This window comes from Bombus huntii, chromosome 2, assembly GCF_024542735.1.
Source record: "Bombus huntii isolate Logan2020A chromosome 2, iyBomHunt1.1, whole genome shotgun sequence".
Taxonomy (NCBI): Eukaryota; Metazoa; Arthropoda; class Insecta; order Hymenoptera; family Apidae; genus Bombus; species Bombus huntii.
The window spans coordinates 16,816,606-16,835,787 of NC_066239.1; the positions used below are offsets into that span (position 1 = coordinate 16,816,606).

The 19,182-nt window shown below is 31.6% G+C and overlaps 5 protein-coding genes and 1 long non-coding RNA gene across 11 annotated transcripts; 3 read left to right on the forward strand and 3 right to left on the reverse strand.

The window, feature by feature from the left end:
- Positions 1-51: 51 nt before the first annotated feature.
- Positions 52-9,704, forward strand: LOC126877287 (protein inscuteable homolog). The gene is made up of 5 exons (XM_050640112.1): positions 52-1,075; positions 1,915-2,268; positions 7,520-7,948; positions 8,077-8,284; positions 8,400-9,704. The coding sequence occupies exons 1-5, from the start codon at positions 774-776 to the stop codon at positions 9,369-9,371; spliced, it is 2,265 nt and encodes a 754-aa protein (XP_050496069.1). The 5' UTR covers positions 52-773; the 3' UTR covers positions 9,372-9,704.
- Positions 4,839-5,567, reverse strand: LOC126877474 (uncharacterized). Its single transcript, XR_007695057.1, has 2 exons — positions 5,224-5,567; positions 4,839-5,106 (listed from the first exon to the last, which is right to left on the reverse strand). It is a non-coding gene; the product is annotated as an uncharacterized LOC126877474 (long non-coding RNA).
- Positions 9,461-11,385, reverse strand: LOC126877436 (MIT domain-containing protein 1-like). 2 transcript variants are annotated; one of them, XM_050640189.1, is made up of 5 exons: positions 11,238-11,385; positions 10,753-10,892; positions 10,307-10,545; positions 10,032-10,231; positions 9,461-9,903 (listed from the first exon to the last, which is right to left on the reverse strand). In XM_050640189.1, the coding sequence occupies exons 2-5, from the start codon at positions 10,871-10,873 to the stop codon at positions 9,735-9,737; spliced, it is 729 nt and encodes a 242-aa protein (XP_050496146.1). In that variant the 5' UTR covers positions 10,874-10,892; positions 11,238-11,385; the 3' UTR covers positions 9,461-9,734. The 2 variants fall into 2 exon arrangements, with proteins under 2 accessions (XP_050496146.1, XP_050496150.1); XM_050640193.1 differs by having other exon boundaries at positions 10,753-10,907; positions 11,238-11,379.
- Positions 11,386-11,572: 187 nt separating this feature from the next.
- On the forward strand, positions 11,573-13,464 carry LOC126877415 (STAGA complex 65 subunit gamma-like). Of its 2 annotated transcripts, none has more exons than XM_050640185.1 (8): positions 11,573-11,702; positions 11,845-12,072; positions 12,156-12,219; positions 12,293-12,399; positions 12,470-12,686; positions 12,765-12,898; positions 13,009-13,173; positions 13,234-13,464. In XM_050640185.1, exons 2-8 carry the CDS (start codon positions 11,903-11,905, stop codon positions 13,331-13,333), a joined length of 957 nt encoding a protein of 318 aa, XP_050496142.1. In that variant the 5' UTR covers positions 11,573-11,702; positions 11,845-11,902; the 3' UTR covers positions 13,334-13,464. The 2 variants fall into 2 exon arrangements, with proteins under 2 accessions (XP_050496142.1, XP_050496145.1); XM_050640188.1 differs by having other exon boundaries at positions 11,848-12,072.
- A 170-nt stretch (positions 13,465-13,634) lies between these two features.
- On the forward strand, positions 13,635-16,825 carry LOC126877318 (ADP-ribosylation factor GTPase-activating protein 2). Of its 2 annotated transcripts, XM_050640126.1 has the most exons (8): positions 13,635-13,802; positions 14,128-14,319; positions 14,392-14,523; positions 14,617-14,649; positions 14,968-15,270; positions 15,441-15,715; positions 15,918-16,293; positions 16,379-16,825. In XM_050640126.1, the coding sequence occupies exons 1-8, from the start codon at positions 13,728-13,730 to the stop codon at positions 16,631-16,633; spliced, it is 1,641 nt and encodes a 546-aa protein (XP_050496083.1). In that variant the 5' UTR covers positions 13,635-13,727; the 3' UTR covers positions 16,634-16,825. The 2 variants fall into 2 exon arrangements, with proteins under 2 accessions (XP_050496083.1, XP_050496088.1); XM_050640131.1 differs by lacking the exon at positions 14,617-14,649.
- Positions 16,290-19,136, reverse strand: LOC126877386 (probable protein phosphatase 2C T23F11.1). 3 transcript variants are annotated; one of them, XM_050640176.1, is made up of 7 exons: positions 18,878-19,136; positions 18,737-18,793; positions 18,160-18,362; positions 17,706-17,911; positions 17,410-17,635; positions 17,017-17,334; positions 16,290-16,706 (listed from the first exon to the last, which is right to left on the reverse strand). In XM_050640176.1, exons 2-7 carry the CDS (start codon positions 18,757-18,759, stop codon positions 16,642-16,644), a joined length of 1,041 nt encoding a protein of 346 aa, XP_050496133.1. In that variant the 5' UTR covers positions 18,760-18,793; positions 18,878-19,136; the 3' UTR covers positions 16,290-16,641. The 3 variants fall into 3 exon arrangements, with proteins under 3 accessions (XP_050496133.1, XP_050496135.1, XP_050496134.1); XM_050640178.1 differs by having other exon boundaries at positions 18,561-18,793; XM_050640177.1 differs by lacking the exon at positions 18,737-18,793.
- Positions 19,137-19,182: the final 46 nt, after the last annotated feature.

The following is a 19,182-nucleotide window of genomic DNA, read 5'->3' on the forward strand; positions in this document are numbered from 1 at the left end:
GTTGGCTTACGAGCTCGAGGCGGGAAGGGAGCGCGACTTATGGGAGGAAGTCGGAAGCGACCCGATACGAGTCAGTCGTTCGCGAAGCACCAATACGTTTAGATCGATCGATCGATGTACGAGTGCATCTAATAGATTATTGATTCGACATATAAATTCCGAACAATATTGGTATCGTTATACTGTATTTACTACAAATTATTACACATAAGCACGCAAAACAATGTGTGTTAGTACTTAATTAACGATAAAACAATGAACTTAAAGTTCACTAAAAACTGAACTAAATCATTCAACAACTTGGCGATGCTCTTCTAAAGTTTACAATTAAATACTACCTAAATACCTTTAAAAGTTGATATTTTCATGGTTTTTGTACATGCGATAAATCGTGCAGTTTAAATAGAAATTGTTTAGAAATCATAATTTAAAAAAGAAGAAATTTTGAAGAACGTGTAAAAGGAAGAGTTCTTGGTGTCAGTGCGAAAAGCGATTGGATTCTTCATGGGGGTTGCAATGGACACCATACGGTCCTCCGTGCACGCGACCTGTAGGAGGGTCGTTTCGCTCTACTGAATCGTAAAACCACCCCAGTGTGGCATCACATGTGGCATCATTGCTCATCCTCGTCGTTACTGTCGAACCTGAATCTTTCAAGGAGCTTTCCCAAAGCATTTGAACTAATTTCTCCTTCGACGAGTTCAACGTAGAATACCTCATAAAAAGAGATTAGAATCGCCGCGAAAGTTGGTTGAGGAAAGCGAATATAAAAAATGAGCGCGTTTAAGAGACATCAAAGCAAAGTGTTCTGGAGTCACATGGCGTCTCAGGATCTAGAAAGTTTGGATCCTTTCGCTTCGAGGAACGATTTTGCTAATGTCAAGCAAAACATAGCGCACAATCTTGAAGTAGCCGAAGAGGAAACGGAAGAAGAGCACTCGTCCAGCATCAACGATACCAGCGACACGATCGATGCTGAAAACGTAACGGCGATTCGCGTCTGCCTAAACGAAAACGATGAACGACAATATTCGAGAATGACAACGATACACGAGGAAAATCTGATGACTCAGACGTAAGTGAAATTATTGCGATCAGGATGAAATTTATGTTGTTGTAAGTTTGCTCGAGCATATCGAGTACGTTTGTTTGACTATTATTGGTTCTTCCTTATCACATTGACACACAACGCTACTTTCGTACCGTTAGCTTTAATTACTTAAGTTTCACAACAACCGTATGATAAGTTTTCAAGCGTTCAAATCGTTCACGAATTATTCTTTACATCGATGCCTTTAGTCTCGTATTTTGTGAACGATGTTTTTAATCACAATGATGTTTAATAAATCCAGCATTATTTCCATGTTTAAATGTTATCCTTTAATCTGTCGTAGTTCTTTATATATTTGTGTATTTATTTTTGCAAAAGTAATTGATTTTAATCTACGATTATTTATTATACTTATACTTACAATTATACTTGTATTATATATATCAGTGATATGTGATTTTTTATGAAGAATTTTTAATATGTTGATCGAATAAGATAATATATTTTAATGAACGATAAATATGTAATTTGACCATTTAAAATTTTGCTCCAGTTCTTTCTTGACTTATGGATACAATTTTATCAGTGCGATGAATTTCAGTTCAAGGACTGAACCCGTATATATTCTATGCAGATTACAGTTACAAATACTTCTATATCATATGTTAAATAGGTTTCTTCGAAAAAATTTTAACTTGGATAGAACTAGATGCAATTGCAAAGTTTATTTAATTTTTAGTTGAGGCTAAAGATGCTAGCAAAGTTGCTAGGAAAATAAATTACATTAATATCCGATAAGTTTGCCATATAAGTATTCTCAATCATTTTAATACATAAAAATAAGCATTTTCAAAATTTTATAGGGTCACAATGGAAATAAAGGACGAAGATAAAGGAGACGAGAATAATATCGTTCTGGCAAACAGATCGTGCAGTCCTTTGAGTCAAGATCTCCGAAGTCTAGATTCCGGTTTCTCCGATTCCGAACGATCGAATTGTTCCGAATTTTACGAGAATGAAACGCCTAGACGAAGGAGACGGAAGCGAGTTAAGGATCGACGACATGGAATGCATTCGAGAATCGGTGCTGTTTGGTTGGAAAATGAGACTATTCCGAACCCAACATATACCTCTACTCCCAAGGACTCCAGAATTTTACCTCGGAATAAAATGGTCCTTAACACGCATGAAGAACGAGGAGTGTCAAGATCACGCAGGTAATTTAAATACAAAAAATCTTGTTAAAAATGGTCATATGGTTACAAAAAGTTTAATTCCTATGATTCAGATCAGATACATACATTATAATGGACTGATCTGACGTGTCTTGCATATGAAAATATTATATTATTAAAAATTGGTTAAAATGATATTTTTAAATATTCAAGGATAATTAATTAACTGTTTCGGATATACTGCAATTCATAATTATTTCTTTATACATTTCTCTCTTTTAATTTGTCCAAAATTGTCTTAAGATTTAAAAAAAAATGACTCTACATATACCTAGAACAACTTACATAATACAATAACTTATATAATATTTGTTCATATACATATACACATGATAAACGTAAATATCGATTATATTAAACATTTATATTTGCGTATTATAGCAGTGCGATGCATATTTGATGGATGTGCTGATAAACGATCTGACATTTACATGGCGTGACACGATGAACATTTGTTTTATGAATAAATAAGTATTTACGAAGGATACTGTACAAATAATACGATAGCATGAAAACACATTTTCCAACTAGTGCATGTATGTTATTTCTATAATATAGTAATATACCTCTTGCCCAGTATCCTAATCGCTACCAAAAAAAGAAAAAAATAAGAAAAAACGTAGAGTACACAAATAATTACATGTGCATATGTATACTAATCTTACAATTTCAATCGCTTTCTACATTGCAGTTATTTCAAATTCAGAATATATATTTGTTCGGTATGTTTGATCGATAATGCCATGAAATTAAGGGGTCTCATACCAAAGGGCATTATCTCTGAAAGTAAACCGCGCCTTGTATGAGTCGATAAGGTATGAAGGATGTATGTTTTAAGAACATGAATCGTCGCGATAAATGTCCCCAGAGTGAGCCAAGCGATAGGAATGCAACACGTAAGGCACTTCCCATGTTATTCTTTTGGTTGTTTCGTAAACTCTCATTTACCCCTATATAATGGTGGAACGTCGTGTGGTTGCGTATGCACGTGGATCGGTCGTCAATCTATAGGTGCATTGGAAGTAGCGCAACTCATCGTCGGGAATATTAAATACTCATTATACAAAACGCGTCGTGACGAAAACGACTCAGCTCGTGTTTGATTTATGATAGGAAACTTAATGATCATGATTTCCGCGCAATTTAGTGATTTTGGTAAAGTATCTTTTATGAACGTTTGAAGGAGGAAAACAGAAATCGTGTTTTATGCTATATAGGAATAGATATTATAATAAATAAGCAAATATTGAAGAGTTAATTTTTTGTTTTACAATTAACAAATATCGAATGCGTAAATATCGTTAAGTTTTTAGATGACTTTTAAACATGCAATTAGTATTTATTACATTTGTATTATAATTAGACTGTGAATATTTATACACACATGGAAAATTTAAATATGTAAGAGTATAAGTATGTAGAATATCCAAAATACAGTATTTATTATGATATTTAAAGAATAAATAATAAAAGTAAAAGATGAAATATTGAAGCCTTCAGTACCGACGAATATAATTTTTGAAGATTAAAATTAATGGTCCTTGCGTCGTCATGATTAATATTCAGGGAAGTGAGTGACAAAATTGGTATGTTAGACGTGTTCTGAAATTGTTGAGTCAATATCTTCTATGAAATCTTACAGGTTCTGAACAATGTATCATAAATAAAACGGGTAGGAAAATACTACGACATACCATCAATTAACATCGATTAATATACGTTCGAGCATCTGCAACGCAAATTAAACTCAGTGTCTAGTTCAATCCGGTATTTGGAGCAACTTATAGAGTCTATATTAATAGCAGGAAGCAAAAGACGATCGATTCGTAAACTCGCTTTATAACGTTTGCTCTTACATAAAATTAATACTTCGATCGATCTATATTGACGATTGATGCATTAGAAATCAAATAAAAATCAAGAAGAAGAAGAATTATTCTAAATTATTCAACAATTTCGCTTTCAATACGTAGAATGAGTACAAATAATCGGCTGAAAATGTTAATAATTCTAGCACATGATCAGAAGTTGAAGAAATAAATTTAAATTTATGTAATAATGAAAATTATTACAAATAAATAAAGATTGATTAAAGCAATAGAAAATCAGGATTGAGAAGAATATGTTATAAAGACTAATTTGAAAGAAGGTTTTACATAATTATTTGTTTCACCATCTACAATAGAATTAAATCAATCACTTATTACACTACTCCAAATCAAATATTCATCCTCCTTGTATATGGATAGTTATTATACCCATTGTCCTTGTATTTTCAATTGGTATTGACTCAATATTGACCAACAAGTGTTCGTGTACATGTTTTCAATTTTCTTTATCAAGTTCACAAGACATGGATTCATTCTTTAAAACATACCCAGTCAACCAAAATTATTATATGTGCTATCTACACTGTCTTCCATTTCTTCTCAAAACATAGATTAGATGAAATAATTCAAACACTATAATATTCTACTTTATGTACATATGGCGAAATGAAAATCATAATGGCGTGAACCAAGATTTTAACAATTTGAATTCACAAAACCACGTATTTTAACTTCTACATGTATTATCTCTTTAGCGTAATGTTTAATTAAGTCGCAACTTAATGATCAATCTTTCGTAACAATAGGCGCGGAATATCATTATATAAGCACTAGCAGTGAACTGAATTATACCATTATCATTCTCAGCCCTCCATATGGTTTCTGTGGCTGCACTCGCTTATTTTCAGAATCGCAGAATTGTTGTAAATTTATTTCAGCGTCGTCAGAGTCATAAAAAGTAATCTCACGAGCCTGCAGGTTTTAGCAGCATCTAAAATAGAACCAACATTGTACATTTAACAAGACAATAGGACGCGTTTCTTTTGACACCCTATAGATGTACGCGAGCCAGTACGTGATTCAATGTAACGTGCCACACGAGGAATACCTAAATGAAAGAGCGACGCGGTTTGAGTCAACCTGGGCCCCGGTGTGTCCCGGTGCGACGACAGCAAACGTACGAAGAATTCCAGCCACCGCACCGAGTGGATCGTGTGCAGGTGATGGCGTACAGCTTAGTCAAAGAAATGGGATTAGTCACCGTCGTCCATGAGAGAACGATTCTAGTTCCGGAGCTGACCGATTAGTCAGCTTTTTGCGCTATAATATATCCGTTCCTTCGTCGATCTCCGATTGTTCCACGACGGAATCCGTGCACCTGGTTATGCGGATTGGACAGTGGTTAGGCCTTAACTATGTCGCGGCGACAGTAGTCGAGACTCCTGTCTCGTTATGGCACGATTAAGGTACCGTAGATTCTTCGTGCAATTTGGGTCGTCTGTGATCTATCGTATTTGTTGGAAGTTTACGTTTCCGAGTTATGTTTGGATTAAGTGAAGATGCTGGTCGATTGTTGCAGTAGAATGGAAGAAGGTTTCGATGAATTTGTTATGACATGAACAAGGTATTGTAGGTTCTTGGATGAATATAGTGTGATTTTGGAGCTAAATTTCATGTATGTTATTTATGTGGAACATCGATGATTCACCATGTGCATCGAAAACTGAATTTTTATTAAGGAAAAGATATTTCTTAGATAAACGCGAGGTAGGATACAACGAGGAAAAGTTTGACATTTTATTGAAGCATCGCAAATTCCTTTACGAAGTTATAGAAAGATATTGTAGATCTCTGTATGGATATAGATATAACATGATTTTGAAGGTAAATTTACTTTGTATTATTTGTAAATTAGAATGTCGATCATTCACTGTGTTTGCTGGAAATTGAAATTTTATTCGGAAAAAGACTTAAATGAATATAAGGAAGCGTAGAATAAAGAAAAGCTTATTATTTTATTGAAGTATTATATAAACACATATTTCTTTTTATAGATTTAGTATAGTTTGGAAGTTTTTGATCATCTATAATATTTCTTGACTAAACAGTATCGGATAATATTGAAATAAACTTGGATAGAAGGAAACTGAAAGTGTAAAACATTACATAAAGAATTAGGGTACAATTCTCACATCTATTTTGAAGGTTTTTATCAGAAATTTTTAATTTCACGTAAAATTGAATCTATCCAATTGAAAATCCTTGAAGAGGGAAACGGTATACATATAGGAAAACAATATACGTAGAAATGTTTGAAGGAAGATACAACAATTTCTTAAAAGGATGACAAATAAAATTGTTTATTACCGCTAATGTTGCAATATAAATTCGCGAGTATGGAGGAATTTGACCGATATTAAAAGTATTATTACAGAGTAAGCGCATATTCTGAAAATTGAGAAAATGTTGAAAGTTGATAACATTGTTTATCATTATGTAACATATTAAATAACATACTTAGATAGAAATTAGATCTTTTTGAATGGAATCACTCTGGGGGAACGAAGATCAATGACTTTTCATCGTATAAGTTAAAACAGGCTAACACAAGTCCGTGAGATGAAGCGATGTTGCATAAATTTCATGGTGTACGATCAACGGATACAATTATCTACGCTATTATAACTGTTAAGATAAAAAATAAATACATTACGATATTTTCGCGAAGAATGAAATGCTTTAAACGGTAATTTAAACTTCTAAAGAGGTAAATATACAGTAATAACGTTACTTTGATACATTTATATTAATTGTATCTACTCTATATTTTATAAAGGTATAGTTCGAATTTGTATTATTCGAAGCAATTAATTGGACGTCAGGTTTAAAATATCAGGCACGTAACAAATATTGTATATTTATTCTTACGCAGTATAGAGCTATTACACTAATGGATAGCTTAATGAATAACGAAATTACTTGATTAAGCAGTTATTTAATTGTCCCGAGTAATATCATTTTTTCTCTTAATGTCGTAACACGAGACGAATGACACGTGTTACTTGGATTATTTAATAAGAATTTTTCTGGTCCTGAAGCTGCATTTTTAACACGAGAGGACAAAATATTTTCTTCTCTGAGAATTTGAAAATAAAAAGTAATACATTACTTCAGAAAAGCAAACTTAAAATTATTATACTTATTAATTGCTTTTGTAGATTGTGTAACTTCCTTATCGATACTCATAGAACATTACATATTACATTAATAAACTATTTTTTCTTCATACCTGCTTCTTCGAACGTTAAACACGATTTTGATTTTATTCTTAATAAATCATAATTCATTTATAATTTTCATTGATTGCGACAGTTTATTAATTGACAAATAATGACTTTTTACAGAACGGAAGACGATCAAGTAGATGCGTCGAAAATTCCGCCACCTGTTTCCTTGGAAGACGAGTGCCTTGGCGATTTTTTGTACGCGACTGAACCACCGGAAGATGCGACCGTGCCAAGAAGCGCAAACTCGTCGATAGCGACTAACTTTTCAGAGATAGAATCATCCTACAAGTCTACTCTACATTCCAGAACTTACAGACAGTCCTCATCGGTGAGATCATGGTTGAGCGATCTCGCAATGGAAATCGACAACGAGTGTGGTAACACTCTTCAAAGCAAAGCTCTACCACAACGAAGACCTCGCGAATTTTTAGACGAAAAAGAAGAAATGAATGATTTGAAGAATCTGTCGACTTTAGCTACGGCTGCTGCAAACAAATTACTTGTTAGAGCTGAACAATTTGATCGACATTATCAGTATATCTTTAAGTAAGTGTAAAGAATGACTCAAAACTATGTAAATTATATTTCAATTTTACAGAAATAATGTTGACTACAGAAAATATTGATAATTTATGGATAGTATTAATGATACTGACGAATCAAATTTTTTGCAGTAAAGTGTCGCATTTAGAAAGTGGCAGATCGGAGCAGCAGCTTCTACGTGCCATAGAGGAAGACGCTTTCTCCCTGCTTTCGGAGTTAGGTGCACCGCCCCCGCGTAGAATTCAGCAAAACAATTTGAAAGCAATATTAGCGCAGTTGGAAAGTATGAAGAATTATATTGACGCTGCTGTAGACACTCGCTTGGATTTTTATATCGAAGTAAGACATAATTTGTACCGCATAATACACATATACGAATACCATGAAGTAATTAATAATGAAGAATATATATGTAGATAGTATACACAATATCAAAATCAATATTGTTTTATAGAGAGTAGTCAGAGGGTTGGAAGAAGCGCCAAAAAATGATATCATGTTAGCCAGAGGAGCTCTAGCAGCTTTAACTGCTCTAGGTTTGGCAGGACCTCGAGCAGGAAGCAGTATCACAAGATGTTCAGGCATCAGGGCGCTTTTGACTTCCTTGATCACCGCTGGTAGGACTTCAGTAGATTTTGTCGCAGCTTCTTTACGTGCATTAGCGAGCGTGTGTTGTTCTGCTACGGCAATAAATCAGTTTGTTAAAGACGGTGGTCCAGAGATATTGACAGACTTACTAGTCGTGGACAATACATCTGAGAAAGAGAAAATGGAAGCAACAGCATTGCTTGTACAAATCACCGCACCCTGGGTCAATGGTTTAGGTCTACCGTATGTGGAGCCTTTTGTAAAGGATTTAATACTGCCCTTAAATCGTCTAGTCGAGAACACCAACTGTGGCCAGACTTTATTGCTAGTCGCAGCCGCGTTCAATCACCTGTCCAAATCTAGAAAATGCGCATTTGTGATACTGGAACACGACACGGTTAAGAAGTTGCTCAAAACTGTGAAAAGGTCAGCTGGCAGAAATGTTTGGTTGATGGAGCAGGTAGCAGCTCTTATCAGTGAACTAGCACGTATACCTGAAGCTCGAACGCATCTGGCGGAAGTTCGTGCCTCTATCGCACTAGTTTCTTTTCTTAGAATGCGACCTCCTGGCTTAGAAAACGCATATAGACGTTTAGAAATTACTGCTGCTGCTGCACTTACAAGACTCTGTGTAGATCCAGAGATTGCAAGACAAGTGGTTGCTGTCGGAGGCGCAGATTGTCTTCCATCGTATAAAGCTGAAGATCTTTTGACCGAGGATGAAGATCAAATTGAAGCCGGATTGTTAAGATACACAAAATCCTTAAGAAGAGCGTGTAAAAAAGCCACAAAACAAATCGATATCGCGAGGGCCAGTGATTATAGTACTTTGAGTTAAAATCAATATGAAAGTTGTACATATGTCGAATACATTTTATAAAAAAAAGAGAGTTTATGTTTATATACTTGTATAATAAAGACACTATATATATGTAATGTATATTTTTATTACATTTGTATAGAAATATATTATATACTGTATCATATTCTAAGAATCTTAATTTAGATATAAGTAAAATTACAAAAAATACTGATAAAAATAGTATATTCTTTTCTAATGACAAGCTACTTATAGTAGAATTTATAATCCTAAAGTAGAAGAAATCAAGTTTTGTAAAAATAATGTAATTTGAATTGACCTGATGAATAAATAAAACCAATTTGTTTGTTATATTTTTATTTACTTTCCAGCATTGATTGTTTAGGTCGCTGACTGCTCATTCTTTAGTTGACTTTTGTGAAATACATCTATGGTTGTCTCAGAACAAGGTCTCAATTCAAGATCACAAGAGCCTAATACAAACTTTCCATTAGGTGCTTTAAAATAATCTAATCCACGGCCAATCTTAATTATCCAACCATTGCTAAGTCTGAAACAAAAATACATAATAAATGAAAAATATTCTATCATTACATATTATATCTTATAGAACTAAAATAAGAATAAAATACAATGATTCAATAAATATAATTACACCTAACTAAACTATATTCTTACACTATTTGTCTGTCGTGTAAAGTATCAGAAAAATTAAATTCAAAAGAAATAAGATGAGATGATAAACTCTGTTTCAGTTCTTCTAATCTTGCTATTTGATTCTTCTTATCTTCTGGATCTAGAGTTGTAGTTAAAAATATTTTAGACAGTGCATGACATTTTTTTACTGCCAGTTCACACAGCCTTACCAAATTTTGACACTAAAAATAAAATATAATATCAGTTTAGGATATATTGATACATAACTTATAAACTAAATTGAAATTAAATGATACCTGATGAAACATTCTTATATAGGGGTCTTCAATACGAATATATGTAACTGTTGCATCTAAAAATCTTCCAAAAACGGTACCATAACCATATCCTGTACTACCAGTTTCAATTTTGATTAATTCTCTGTATATTCCACTTGCCTTCTGCTTGTCAATTATATCCTTTACTTTTTCTGCTCTGTCCAAATACTGTGATGCCCGGGTAGCAAAATGTTTCTGCCTTATTGGATCTTTTGTTTCTGATTGTTATATTAACAATTTGTTAATCAATTTATAAGTTTGTAAAGATATATAAAATAATAAAATGAGTAGTACAATATTTAAAGATACACATAATTTTTTACGAACATTTTAAAAAAATTAAAATAGAAATTAAAATTTCTTATAATAATAAAAAAGCTAATAATGTTAACAAAATAAAATTAAAAATATATATATAATATTACCTTTCATAGAATCAAGAAGTATTTGTACACCTTCTTGATATAATACAAAGGCCATTGTATATTGTTTATTGTTATCTCTTTCTACCGCTCGTTTTAGAATCGAAGCTGCAGCGCTTTCCATTGTATATACATATATATACCTTAAGCAATTTATACTAAATTATGTTTTCAAAAGTAATTGCATACACTTAAAATATATTACACATTTCTAATATTCGAATAACTTCTAATCTACTACTTGAGTATTTAAAAAATGTACTCGCGTTCACATGATACGCTGTGCATGCGCAGAAGGTTGTAAACAATGGAAAGATGATATCTCATAAATGATCGTAATTTTTTAAACAATATTTGTCGTTGCCATTCATTAACAGAATAATTTTATGCGAAGAATTTTTATATCGAAAAGTGCTAACATTAATTAACATATAGGTACGTATATGACAGATGAATAAAGAATGAAAAAATAAAGATTTTATACTTACTATTTACTTAATAAATTGTAGAATATCAAATCAGTCTTGTTATATATCTAGTTTCTTTGCTCCATAATCACATACTTGAAATATCGATTCTCGAGTATATCGAAAGTCATTTCGATTAATGTCACGATGCAAAACAATTATATGGCACTGAAGAATGTGATTCTAACCTAACATTTAGCTATGTCAAGTTAAAGTAATTTAGACGAGATGCAAGATTAATTGAAGTTTAATTTTGATCGTGTAAAATTCAATAAAGAATATCATTTTTAAACAATTCATAAACGTGTAAAGCACACCTGACGTTGTTATTAAAATGGACAATTATTTGATTACAGGTTTTTAACCAAAATACAATGACGTTCTCTCAACAGTATCGTGCCACGTGAGCTATATACCAATGTTTGCGCGGGTTTTTAAATAGAAAAACTGTACTTACTGTATTGCACTGCATTACTGTACTTTCATGTGCGTAATATAAGAAATAAAATTGTTTAATATCACTTATACTATGCCATTAGATAAATTTTTTCAGTGGAAATATTTTTAGTTATGAATTATTTTAAATAATTGTTTATAATTATATCATTAATTACATTTTACTTTTTAGCAGTGTAATAAAGAGAAATGTAAAAATTGATCATTTTATACCAACTATAATTTTTACAATGAAATCTACTAAAAATATTGGAACTGGTACTTTATGGGGGGAATTACCAGCAAGAGAAACTCTAAAACAAGAAGTAATAACTCCAGATGTCATAGAAAATATTTGGAGACAAGTTATGGAAGAATCAAATAACTCTGATTGTGATTTTCAAGTGGATAGACAAGCTGAGTATGTATAGTAAATTTATCTTCAATTTAAAAACAGATCTTGCTTTTAGGATATTATACAGCTTTTTCTTTTTTTACTTATAGATTACCTATGGGAAATCTTCATGTATTAAATACTATAAATTTTCATCAACAACTAAGGATGATGGTAATAATGTGAAATAATTATTAGAAACATATAAGTCTTATATTTCTTTAATAATATTTACATTAATTGTTAGGAAGAAGGGATGGTACTGGAAAATATGACAACAATTGAAGTACAAGATTTGCAAGAAAGAAAAGAAGCACAGAATTCATTTCAGTTTTTACCTGTACAAAAAGAAAGGTATTAAAACGTATATGCATAAAATACATTTATACAATTCAATAAAACATTAACAAGATTTTTATTTTAGAAATGTATTTAAAAATGCTTCAACGATACATTATCTTACACCAGAAACAGCTCGTTCTATATTGAAACATGCAGTTATTACTCTTCTAGCTCACATTGGATTTGAAAAGTCTTCAAATATAGCTATAGAAACGCTTACAGATATTGCAAATCATTTTTTGAGAAGAATGACGCTTTTAATGAAGGCAGCATATGAACAGAGAGATCATGGTTTTCCAGTAATACAAAATTTTATCATCTTGCTCTTTATAAAAATAAGAAATTCATAAAAAATATATGTGTGTATATTCTTATAGGATATATTAGAAAGGGTATTAGTGGAAACAGGTATTGGTGGAGTAGCTGCTCTTCATGACTACTATCAAGAATATGTGCTGAAATTTGAAGATAACATGAAAAAGAAGGTTGAAGCAATGATGGAAAAACAGAGGCAACTTGAACTTAATGTTTATAGTGTTAACTATTTAATTGTACTAAAGAGGCTGTAATGTTTCTGAAGATGAAACGTTTTATTTCTATTAATATTTGTTCAATTTATAGGATGGTTTTAGATGAAGCAGCTAATAAATTGCAATTCGAGGAACTTGATGAATTTGGGAATGTGTACCGAGAAGTGCCGACTCTTCAACTGTTAGATCCTGAGATGGGCTTCCCTCCCAGTCTTGATGCTGGCTTCCAAATGCTGTATAGTCTTGAACAAGATGAGTAAGTTATTTTCATGAATATTAATTTTTGTGCATTACACTATAAAGTCGTTGGTTATAGGTTAAATAACTTGGAAGTAGAAGAAGAAGAAGTAAATGTAAGCGATTCTCCGAATACTGGACAACGACCTGATGTATCGAGTGAAAAAAAAAAACCTTGATATGTTTAATAAATATATATAATCCTAAATTTTATTTTTATTTTATGTAGAAAGAAATTTCTAATTCTTAATATTAGTAATGTTTCTAAAATTGTATATAAATTCATTATTAAACTAATGAGAAAGTTCAATATTGCATGAAAACTTTAAAAATTTAGTGTTTATTTTATATTATACATGTTTTATTATGTATTGAATATCTAAAAATAATTTACATCCCTTATATTAAAAGTGAACGACTTAATGTTTATGTGAACTTAAAATATTAACAATGACTTCCAGCTGCTTCTAATAAATTATTCGCTTCGAATTACAAGCAAGCGACCTCTATGTATAAAAAATCACCGCCACGCGTCCCAGAATACTTTGCGAAGTCATTGACAACACGTCAAAAATGGCAGATCCAGCGCCTAGTAAAAGTGATATTGAGGAAATTTTTAAAAGATTACGAGCTATTCCGACAAATAAGGTTTGCTTCTTCATTTTTTAATTTTCTGTGCGATGTTGAGTATCAGATTGTATAAAATTACAAAAGTATTTGATCTGACAATAATCTTGACATTAATGTCATATTTTCATTCCCAACCTGTAATTTCCCTGGAATCTTCCGTTTCATAGTGACACATATTACGGGATATTTTGTGTCAATTTTCATTTCGACAATAATAGAACCTTATAATTCTCGTATTGAAAAAAGTATTACATCATCAATTAAATCTATAATTTATAATTAAGCAATTAATCAAATATTACTGTAATATATATTTTGATATAGTACTATGATTTTTTTTTAGACATGTTTCGATTGCAATGCAAAAAATCCAGCATGGTCCAGTGTGACTTACGGTGTTTTCCTATGCATCGACTGTTCTGCAGTTCATCGAGGATTAGGTGTCCATTTGACATTTGTTCGATCTACTCAACTTGACACAAATTGGACTTGGTTGCAATTGAGAAACATGCAATTGGGTGGAAATGCAAATGCTGTTAGTGAAATTTGAAATTATTAATTGTTATTAAAATCAATACATTATAGAAATCTTTGTTATACTTTCCAGAGAAAATATTTTGCACAGCATAATTGTACAACAACTGATGCCCAACAAAAGTATAATTCACGCGCTGCTATGCAGTATAGAGAAAAATTGGCACAGGCATCTGCTCAAGCAATGCGACGTTATGGAACAAAGGTAAAATATACATTGTTTGTATGTATATTCACCATACAGAACATGCAATTTAGTTAATTAAACATTTTATAATTACAAATATGGTAATTATAGGTTTTTCTTCCTTCAACAAAAAATAAGACAATGGTGAGCTGTAAAACTACTTTTACAAAAGCATCATCGAATTACTAATACTTGTTTAAAACTTTATTTAAAGATAGCATTGTAAAAGTTAATATGTGGTCATTTTTATGCTCAGTTATTAATAGTTGTAAAAACATATGCACTATTTTTTCAAAATTATTTATCATTGTATGTTCTATTTTATTCATTACACCAATAGTTTCAGACTATTTTCATTATATGACTAACTTGTTCAGTGTGTACGTATCTTACATAAAAAAAAGATTGTTTTAAAATATATCTAGAACAATTAATTTTTCTTAAGGTTGTGTTTTATTGTAGCTGCATTTAGATGATGATCCAACATCAACATCTGAAGAACAAGGTGAAATTGATTTTTTTAAAGAACATGAAACTGCTGAGATATATCATCAGTCTTCAGTATATCCTGAGGGAAATTCAGTTCCTGCTTCTAATTCTGTATCAATCAATGACACTGAGGACAAAAATAATCAAAAAGATAGCTTAGAAGCTGCTGCTAATTCTTTAGGCCCTACTGTTAAGTTATCTGATTCTACCTCAAACTTGGTATCTGAAAGGAAACCAACCATAGGTGTCAGACAGGTTCCAAATAAACGAAGTGGTGTATGTATACAAATGGTTATTTATTTATCATTTATGTTTAACATAGTTTAATAATGAATGATATAAATTTTAAAATTATTATTTTGACTTTAGAATACTAATACAATTTTAAGATACTAGTACACTTTTAACTAAAAATGTGCTATTAATTTTTTATACTTTTATAATAGTTGGGCAAGAAAACTGGTGGGTTGGGTGCTCAAAGAGTCAAAACAAATTTTGATGAATTAGAAAAAAGTGTTGCTGAAGCTAATAAAGAACCACAGGAGAAAGATCAACGAGAAAATACAAAAGAAGAACAAGATGAAATTGCTACACGACTTGCCTACCGCTATGAAAAGAATTTAAGTGAACAGGCTAAGAAGATAGAACAGAGAACGAAACAATTAGATCCTTCCAAAGCAACACAAGCAGAACGTCTTGGTATGGGATTTAATACACGAAGGTAATGTTTATATCTTATTTGTAAGCTTGTATACATATATTTATATAAAATATCATTGTTAATATATGTACTGTATCTATATAATTTTATATATAATTGAAGAATTATTATTTTGTGTAATAATACTGAAAAAAGAAAGAAATTGTAAATATTGTACACATAACATAAAATACGATATATTGGAAATATGTGTAATTTACAGTGGTGCAAGTCATTCTGCACTTGGTGATATGAGAACAATAATGCAGGAAACATCATCAAGGACTATAACTGCTTCTGAACCAAGACCGAGAGATATTGATGTCGAACGAGATCCTTTTACTAATTTAGACGAATTTTATGTGGTCTTGCAGTCTATAACACCATACAGTAGCAATACTAACAACAAATCTCGTAATGAAGAAGTTATTGTTATTGCAGAGCCAGAACCACCAAAACGTGTAGTTCCATTGAGCAAACCAAATAATAGCAAGAATGATGTTAAAACGATGGTAGAAGGAGAAGCACAGAAGAAATTTGGTAGTGCCAAGGCTATTAGTTCCGATCAGTATTTTCAGGACAACAAAGATGATGATTCTGTGAGTTGCCGTTACATATTAATATTCTTTTTGTACATTGTATCGTTCTACTTTAATTACAATTTTATGCCATTTTAATTTACAGTGGGAACGTAAAAATAATCTGCGCCGTTTTGAGGGTTCATCTAGTATTTCATCAGCTGATTATTTTGGCACAGGAAGTTCTACTGTCACATCCCCCACGTCTTCTTTATCAATACGTCTTAGCGGTGGAAGAACTGGAGTCGATTTAGATGATGTTAGAGAAAGTGTACGTCAAGGAGTAAATAAGGTTGCAGGCAGAATAAGTTCTCTTGCCAATGCAGCTGTTTCTTCTTTACAAGATCGTTATGGACTTTGAACGAAAATTTACTGCATTTTACTAAAATTGTTACTATACTTATATTTGGACACTTCTTGTCCATTGTTCGAAACTGTAAATAAAAACTTGTAATTCAGCTTATTTGTAATTTGCTTTTTAAAATTATAAATAAGACATGTTAATAATTATAATGAAAGGTAAAATATTGTTGATATAAAATCAATCTTTCTTCTTAAAAATTTGTGTTCATAAAGCTTAAAACAACGAAGCTCATAGAAAAGCTTAGCAAATTTTATAAACTTTGACATCACGAAGTATAACAATGAAACATTGTTCATCATTATGATGTAAAATTAAATATAAAGAATTTAAAAAAAAATCGACATAAAATATCAATAATTTATATAACTAGGAATTTGTACCAATAGATTCCTTGCAGCGTGAAATTAAATGAGAATATGGTTTTCCGTGAAGGAAACATACAAGGATGACCGTCATATTATCACAACCAGTACCCATTAAGGCATCTGGAGCAAGGCAATGTTTCATAAGCTCTTCACAAATTTCTTCAGGATCCATTGTATCCTGTTCTTCTCCTATCCCAAATTTCGACTGGACTAAACGTGTTCGTATAAAATTGACTACTTCATTACTCGTCATTACATCCCAAATACCATCACAAGCCAATACAACAAATTCCCAATCTTGTGTTATTCGAAACTCTTGAACTTCAGGAAAAGCTATAAATGTAAAGATGCATTAACATATATTAATTTTTCGTTAGGAATTCCATATTATTATTTATTATCTATTACCAGTTACGATTTGTTCTTGCGGTGGTTTACGTTCATTTCGTTTGAACATAAAATCTCCCAGAGCACGAGATAATGCTAATTGACCATTGACTCTGTTAAATTCAACCCAGCCACCACCAACTTCGATTCTTTCACGTTCATCTTTCAATGTAGGTTTATGATCGCGACTAAGTGGAACAGCATTACCATTAATGCTTGCCACTGCCCTACTGTCACCTGCGTTTGCCTGCAAAGGTTTTATATGTCAATAATTGCAATAAAATAAAAAAAGAAACTGTAACTTAGAAAGAACTTACACTATATATAATATTGTCCTTTATAAGAAGTGCTATAACAGTAGTTCCTGCTTGTTCATCTTTAAGTGCTGCATCATCTTGCATTGCTTTATCTAATTCCAGAAAACCCTGTTGTATAGCTTGAACAATGTTACCAGCTTTGTATTCGCTTCTTCTAGTTATGTATTCATGAAGATGTTTTCCAGCATGCTGTGCCATTGCCGCACCTATCAATATTATCTATTACTTCTTTGAGCATGGAAGGCATTATATATAAACTTATCTAATTTATATTTATTATAATTTCTAATTTACAGCAATTATAATAGAACCTGAAATTTTCTTTTAAAGTATATTTTTTCTGTATGCTTCAAATCAATCGGTATTTAAATACTTCTTGTATGTAGCTTTAAACAATACAATAATATTCTCAGCTTATAATTAAAAACATTATATTTTTATGTCATATTCTCACCTCCATGACCATCATATACTGCAAAAAATGCAGTGCCAGGATCGTCAGGTAATGAAAGTATATGAACATGGCAATCTTCCATTTTGATACGCCATCCTTGCATACAGGAACTTCCAACTCGATAGTTTGAATTTCTGCAGCATGCTAATTTCTTAGCTGTTACAGGTTCACTGAGCGTTTGACCCATTATTTTTCTGAAGATTCTGGTATTATTTACAACATACCATTATTTGGAATATAAATTACATAACTTTTGAATAATAAAATTTAAACTTAACACATTTCCAAAATAATATTCTATTAAACATATCTCTTTCGAAATTTTAATTATTGATTTATTTACGCGAGTTATAATTAACTGTTCTTTTATAGTCGTTTTATTATATTCCGCTTTTGCTTACATATTTATCTTTGCAAATATGAAGTTATTGTATTTGTTAATGCTTTCTTATCCTTGCGTAAAATCTGTTCTTGTCAAGAACTCAAAGTTTATAATTTCTGTTATTCGTATGTAAGTTTGATACAAACACTTTGTACAAAACTAAGATTTAACATCAAACATCAAAGATGATCTAACCTCTCGCAGAATTTTATACGCATCGCATCTTCCACAATTCAAGGTTAGAGAAATATCCTTTAAAAATAATATTTTTGCGCTTATATACTACAATTAACTCTTGCTCTATTTATGTGACCTTAATTTAGCATCGCATCTCACCTTCATATATTGTCAAACGAACATAGGTAAATATAACCTCTTTACCTACTATTCGTTTCGTAGAATTTTTTAAAAAATAAACAATATCATATAACTTTGATAAAACCGTATCTTTATGCTATGAGTTACGTGTTTAGCCATACAAAATCTCACTGTCAGTTACCAATTATGTCGTAAAAATTACTCAAAAATATCCACTTCGCCTAAAACGTATTAAGTCAACAGCTGATTACTCATCGATCAGCTGCAACTATGTCACAAAAAATGTGAGCGACACAGATGAATAACTGATTTGCGGCATGAGT

Bases quoted from the DNA above. Each gene is read 5' to 3' on its own strand.
- LOC126877287 (XM_050640112.1), top strand. From the start codon at position 774: ATGAGCGCGTTTAAGAGACATCAAAGCAAAGTGTTCTGGAGTCACATG. The intron at 1,076-1,914 runs GTAAGTGAAATT...AAAATTTTATAG, and splicing joins GAAAATCTGATGACTCAGAC to GGTCACAATGGAAATAAAGG. The intron at 7,949-8,076 runs GTAAGTGTAAAG...AATTTTTTGCAG, and splicing joins CATTATCAGTATATCTTTAA to TAAAGTGTCGCATTTAGAAA.
- LOC126877436 (XM_050640189.1), bottom strand. From the start codon at position 10,873: ATGGAAAGCGCTGCAGCTTCGATTCTAAAACGAGCGGTAGAAAGAGAT. The intron at 10,546-10,752 runs GTAATATTATAT...TATAACAATCAG, and splicing joins ACTTCTTGATTCTATGAAAG to AAACAAAAGATCCAATAAGG. The intron at 9,904-10,031 runs GTAAGAATATAG...TTTTTGTTTCAG, and splicing joins TTACACGACAGACAAATAGT to ACTTAGCAATGGTTGGATAA.
- LOC126877415 (XM_050640185.1), top strand. From the start codon at position 11,903: ATGAAATCTACTAAAAATATTGGAACTGGTACTTTATGGGGGGAATTA. The intron at 12,073-12,155 runs GTATGTATAGTA...TTTTACTTATAG, and splicing joins CAAGTGGATAGACAAGCTGA to ATTACCTATGGGAAATCTTC. The intron at 12,687-12,764 runs GTAATACAAAAT...ATATTCTTATAG, and splicing joins AGAGAGATCATGGTTTTCCA to GATATATTAGAAAGGGTATT.
- LOC126877318 (XM_050640126.1), top strand. From the start codon at position 13,728: ATGGCAGATCCAGCGCCTAGTAAAAGTGATATTGAGGAAATTTTTAAA. The intron at 13,803-14,127 runs GTTTGCTTCTTC...ATTTTTTTTTAG, and splicing joins GAGCTATTCCGACAAATAAG to ACATGTTTCGATTGCAATGC. The intron at 14,524-14,616 runs GTAAAATATACA...TGGTAATTATAG, and splicing joins TGCGACGTTATGGAACAAAG to GTTTTTCTTCCTTCAACAAA.
- LOC126877386 (XM_050640176.1), bottom strand. From the start codon at position 18,759: ATGCGTATAAAATTCTGCGAGAG. The intron at 17,912-18,159 runs GTGAGAATATGA...TAATATTGATAG, and splicing joins AGTATATGATGGTCATGGAG to GTGCGGCAATGGCACAGCAT. The intron at 17,335-17,409 runs GTAATAGATAAT...TTACATTTATAG, and splicing joins GCAAGAACAAATCGTAACTG to CTTTTCCTGAAGTTCAAGAG.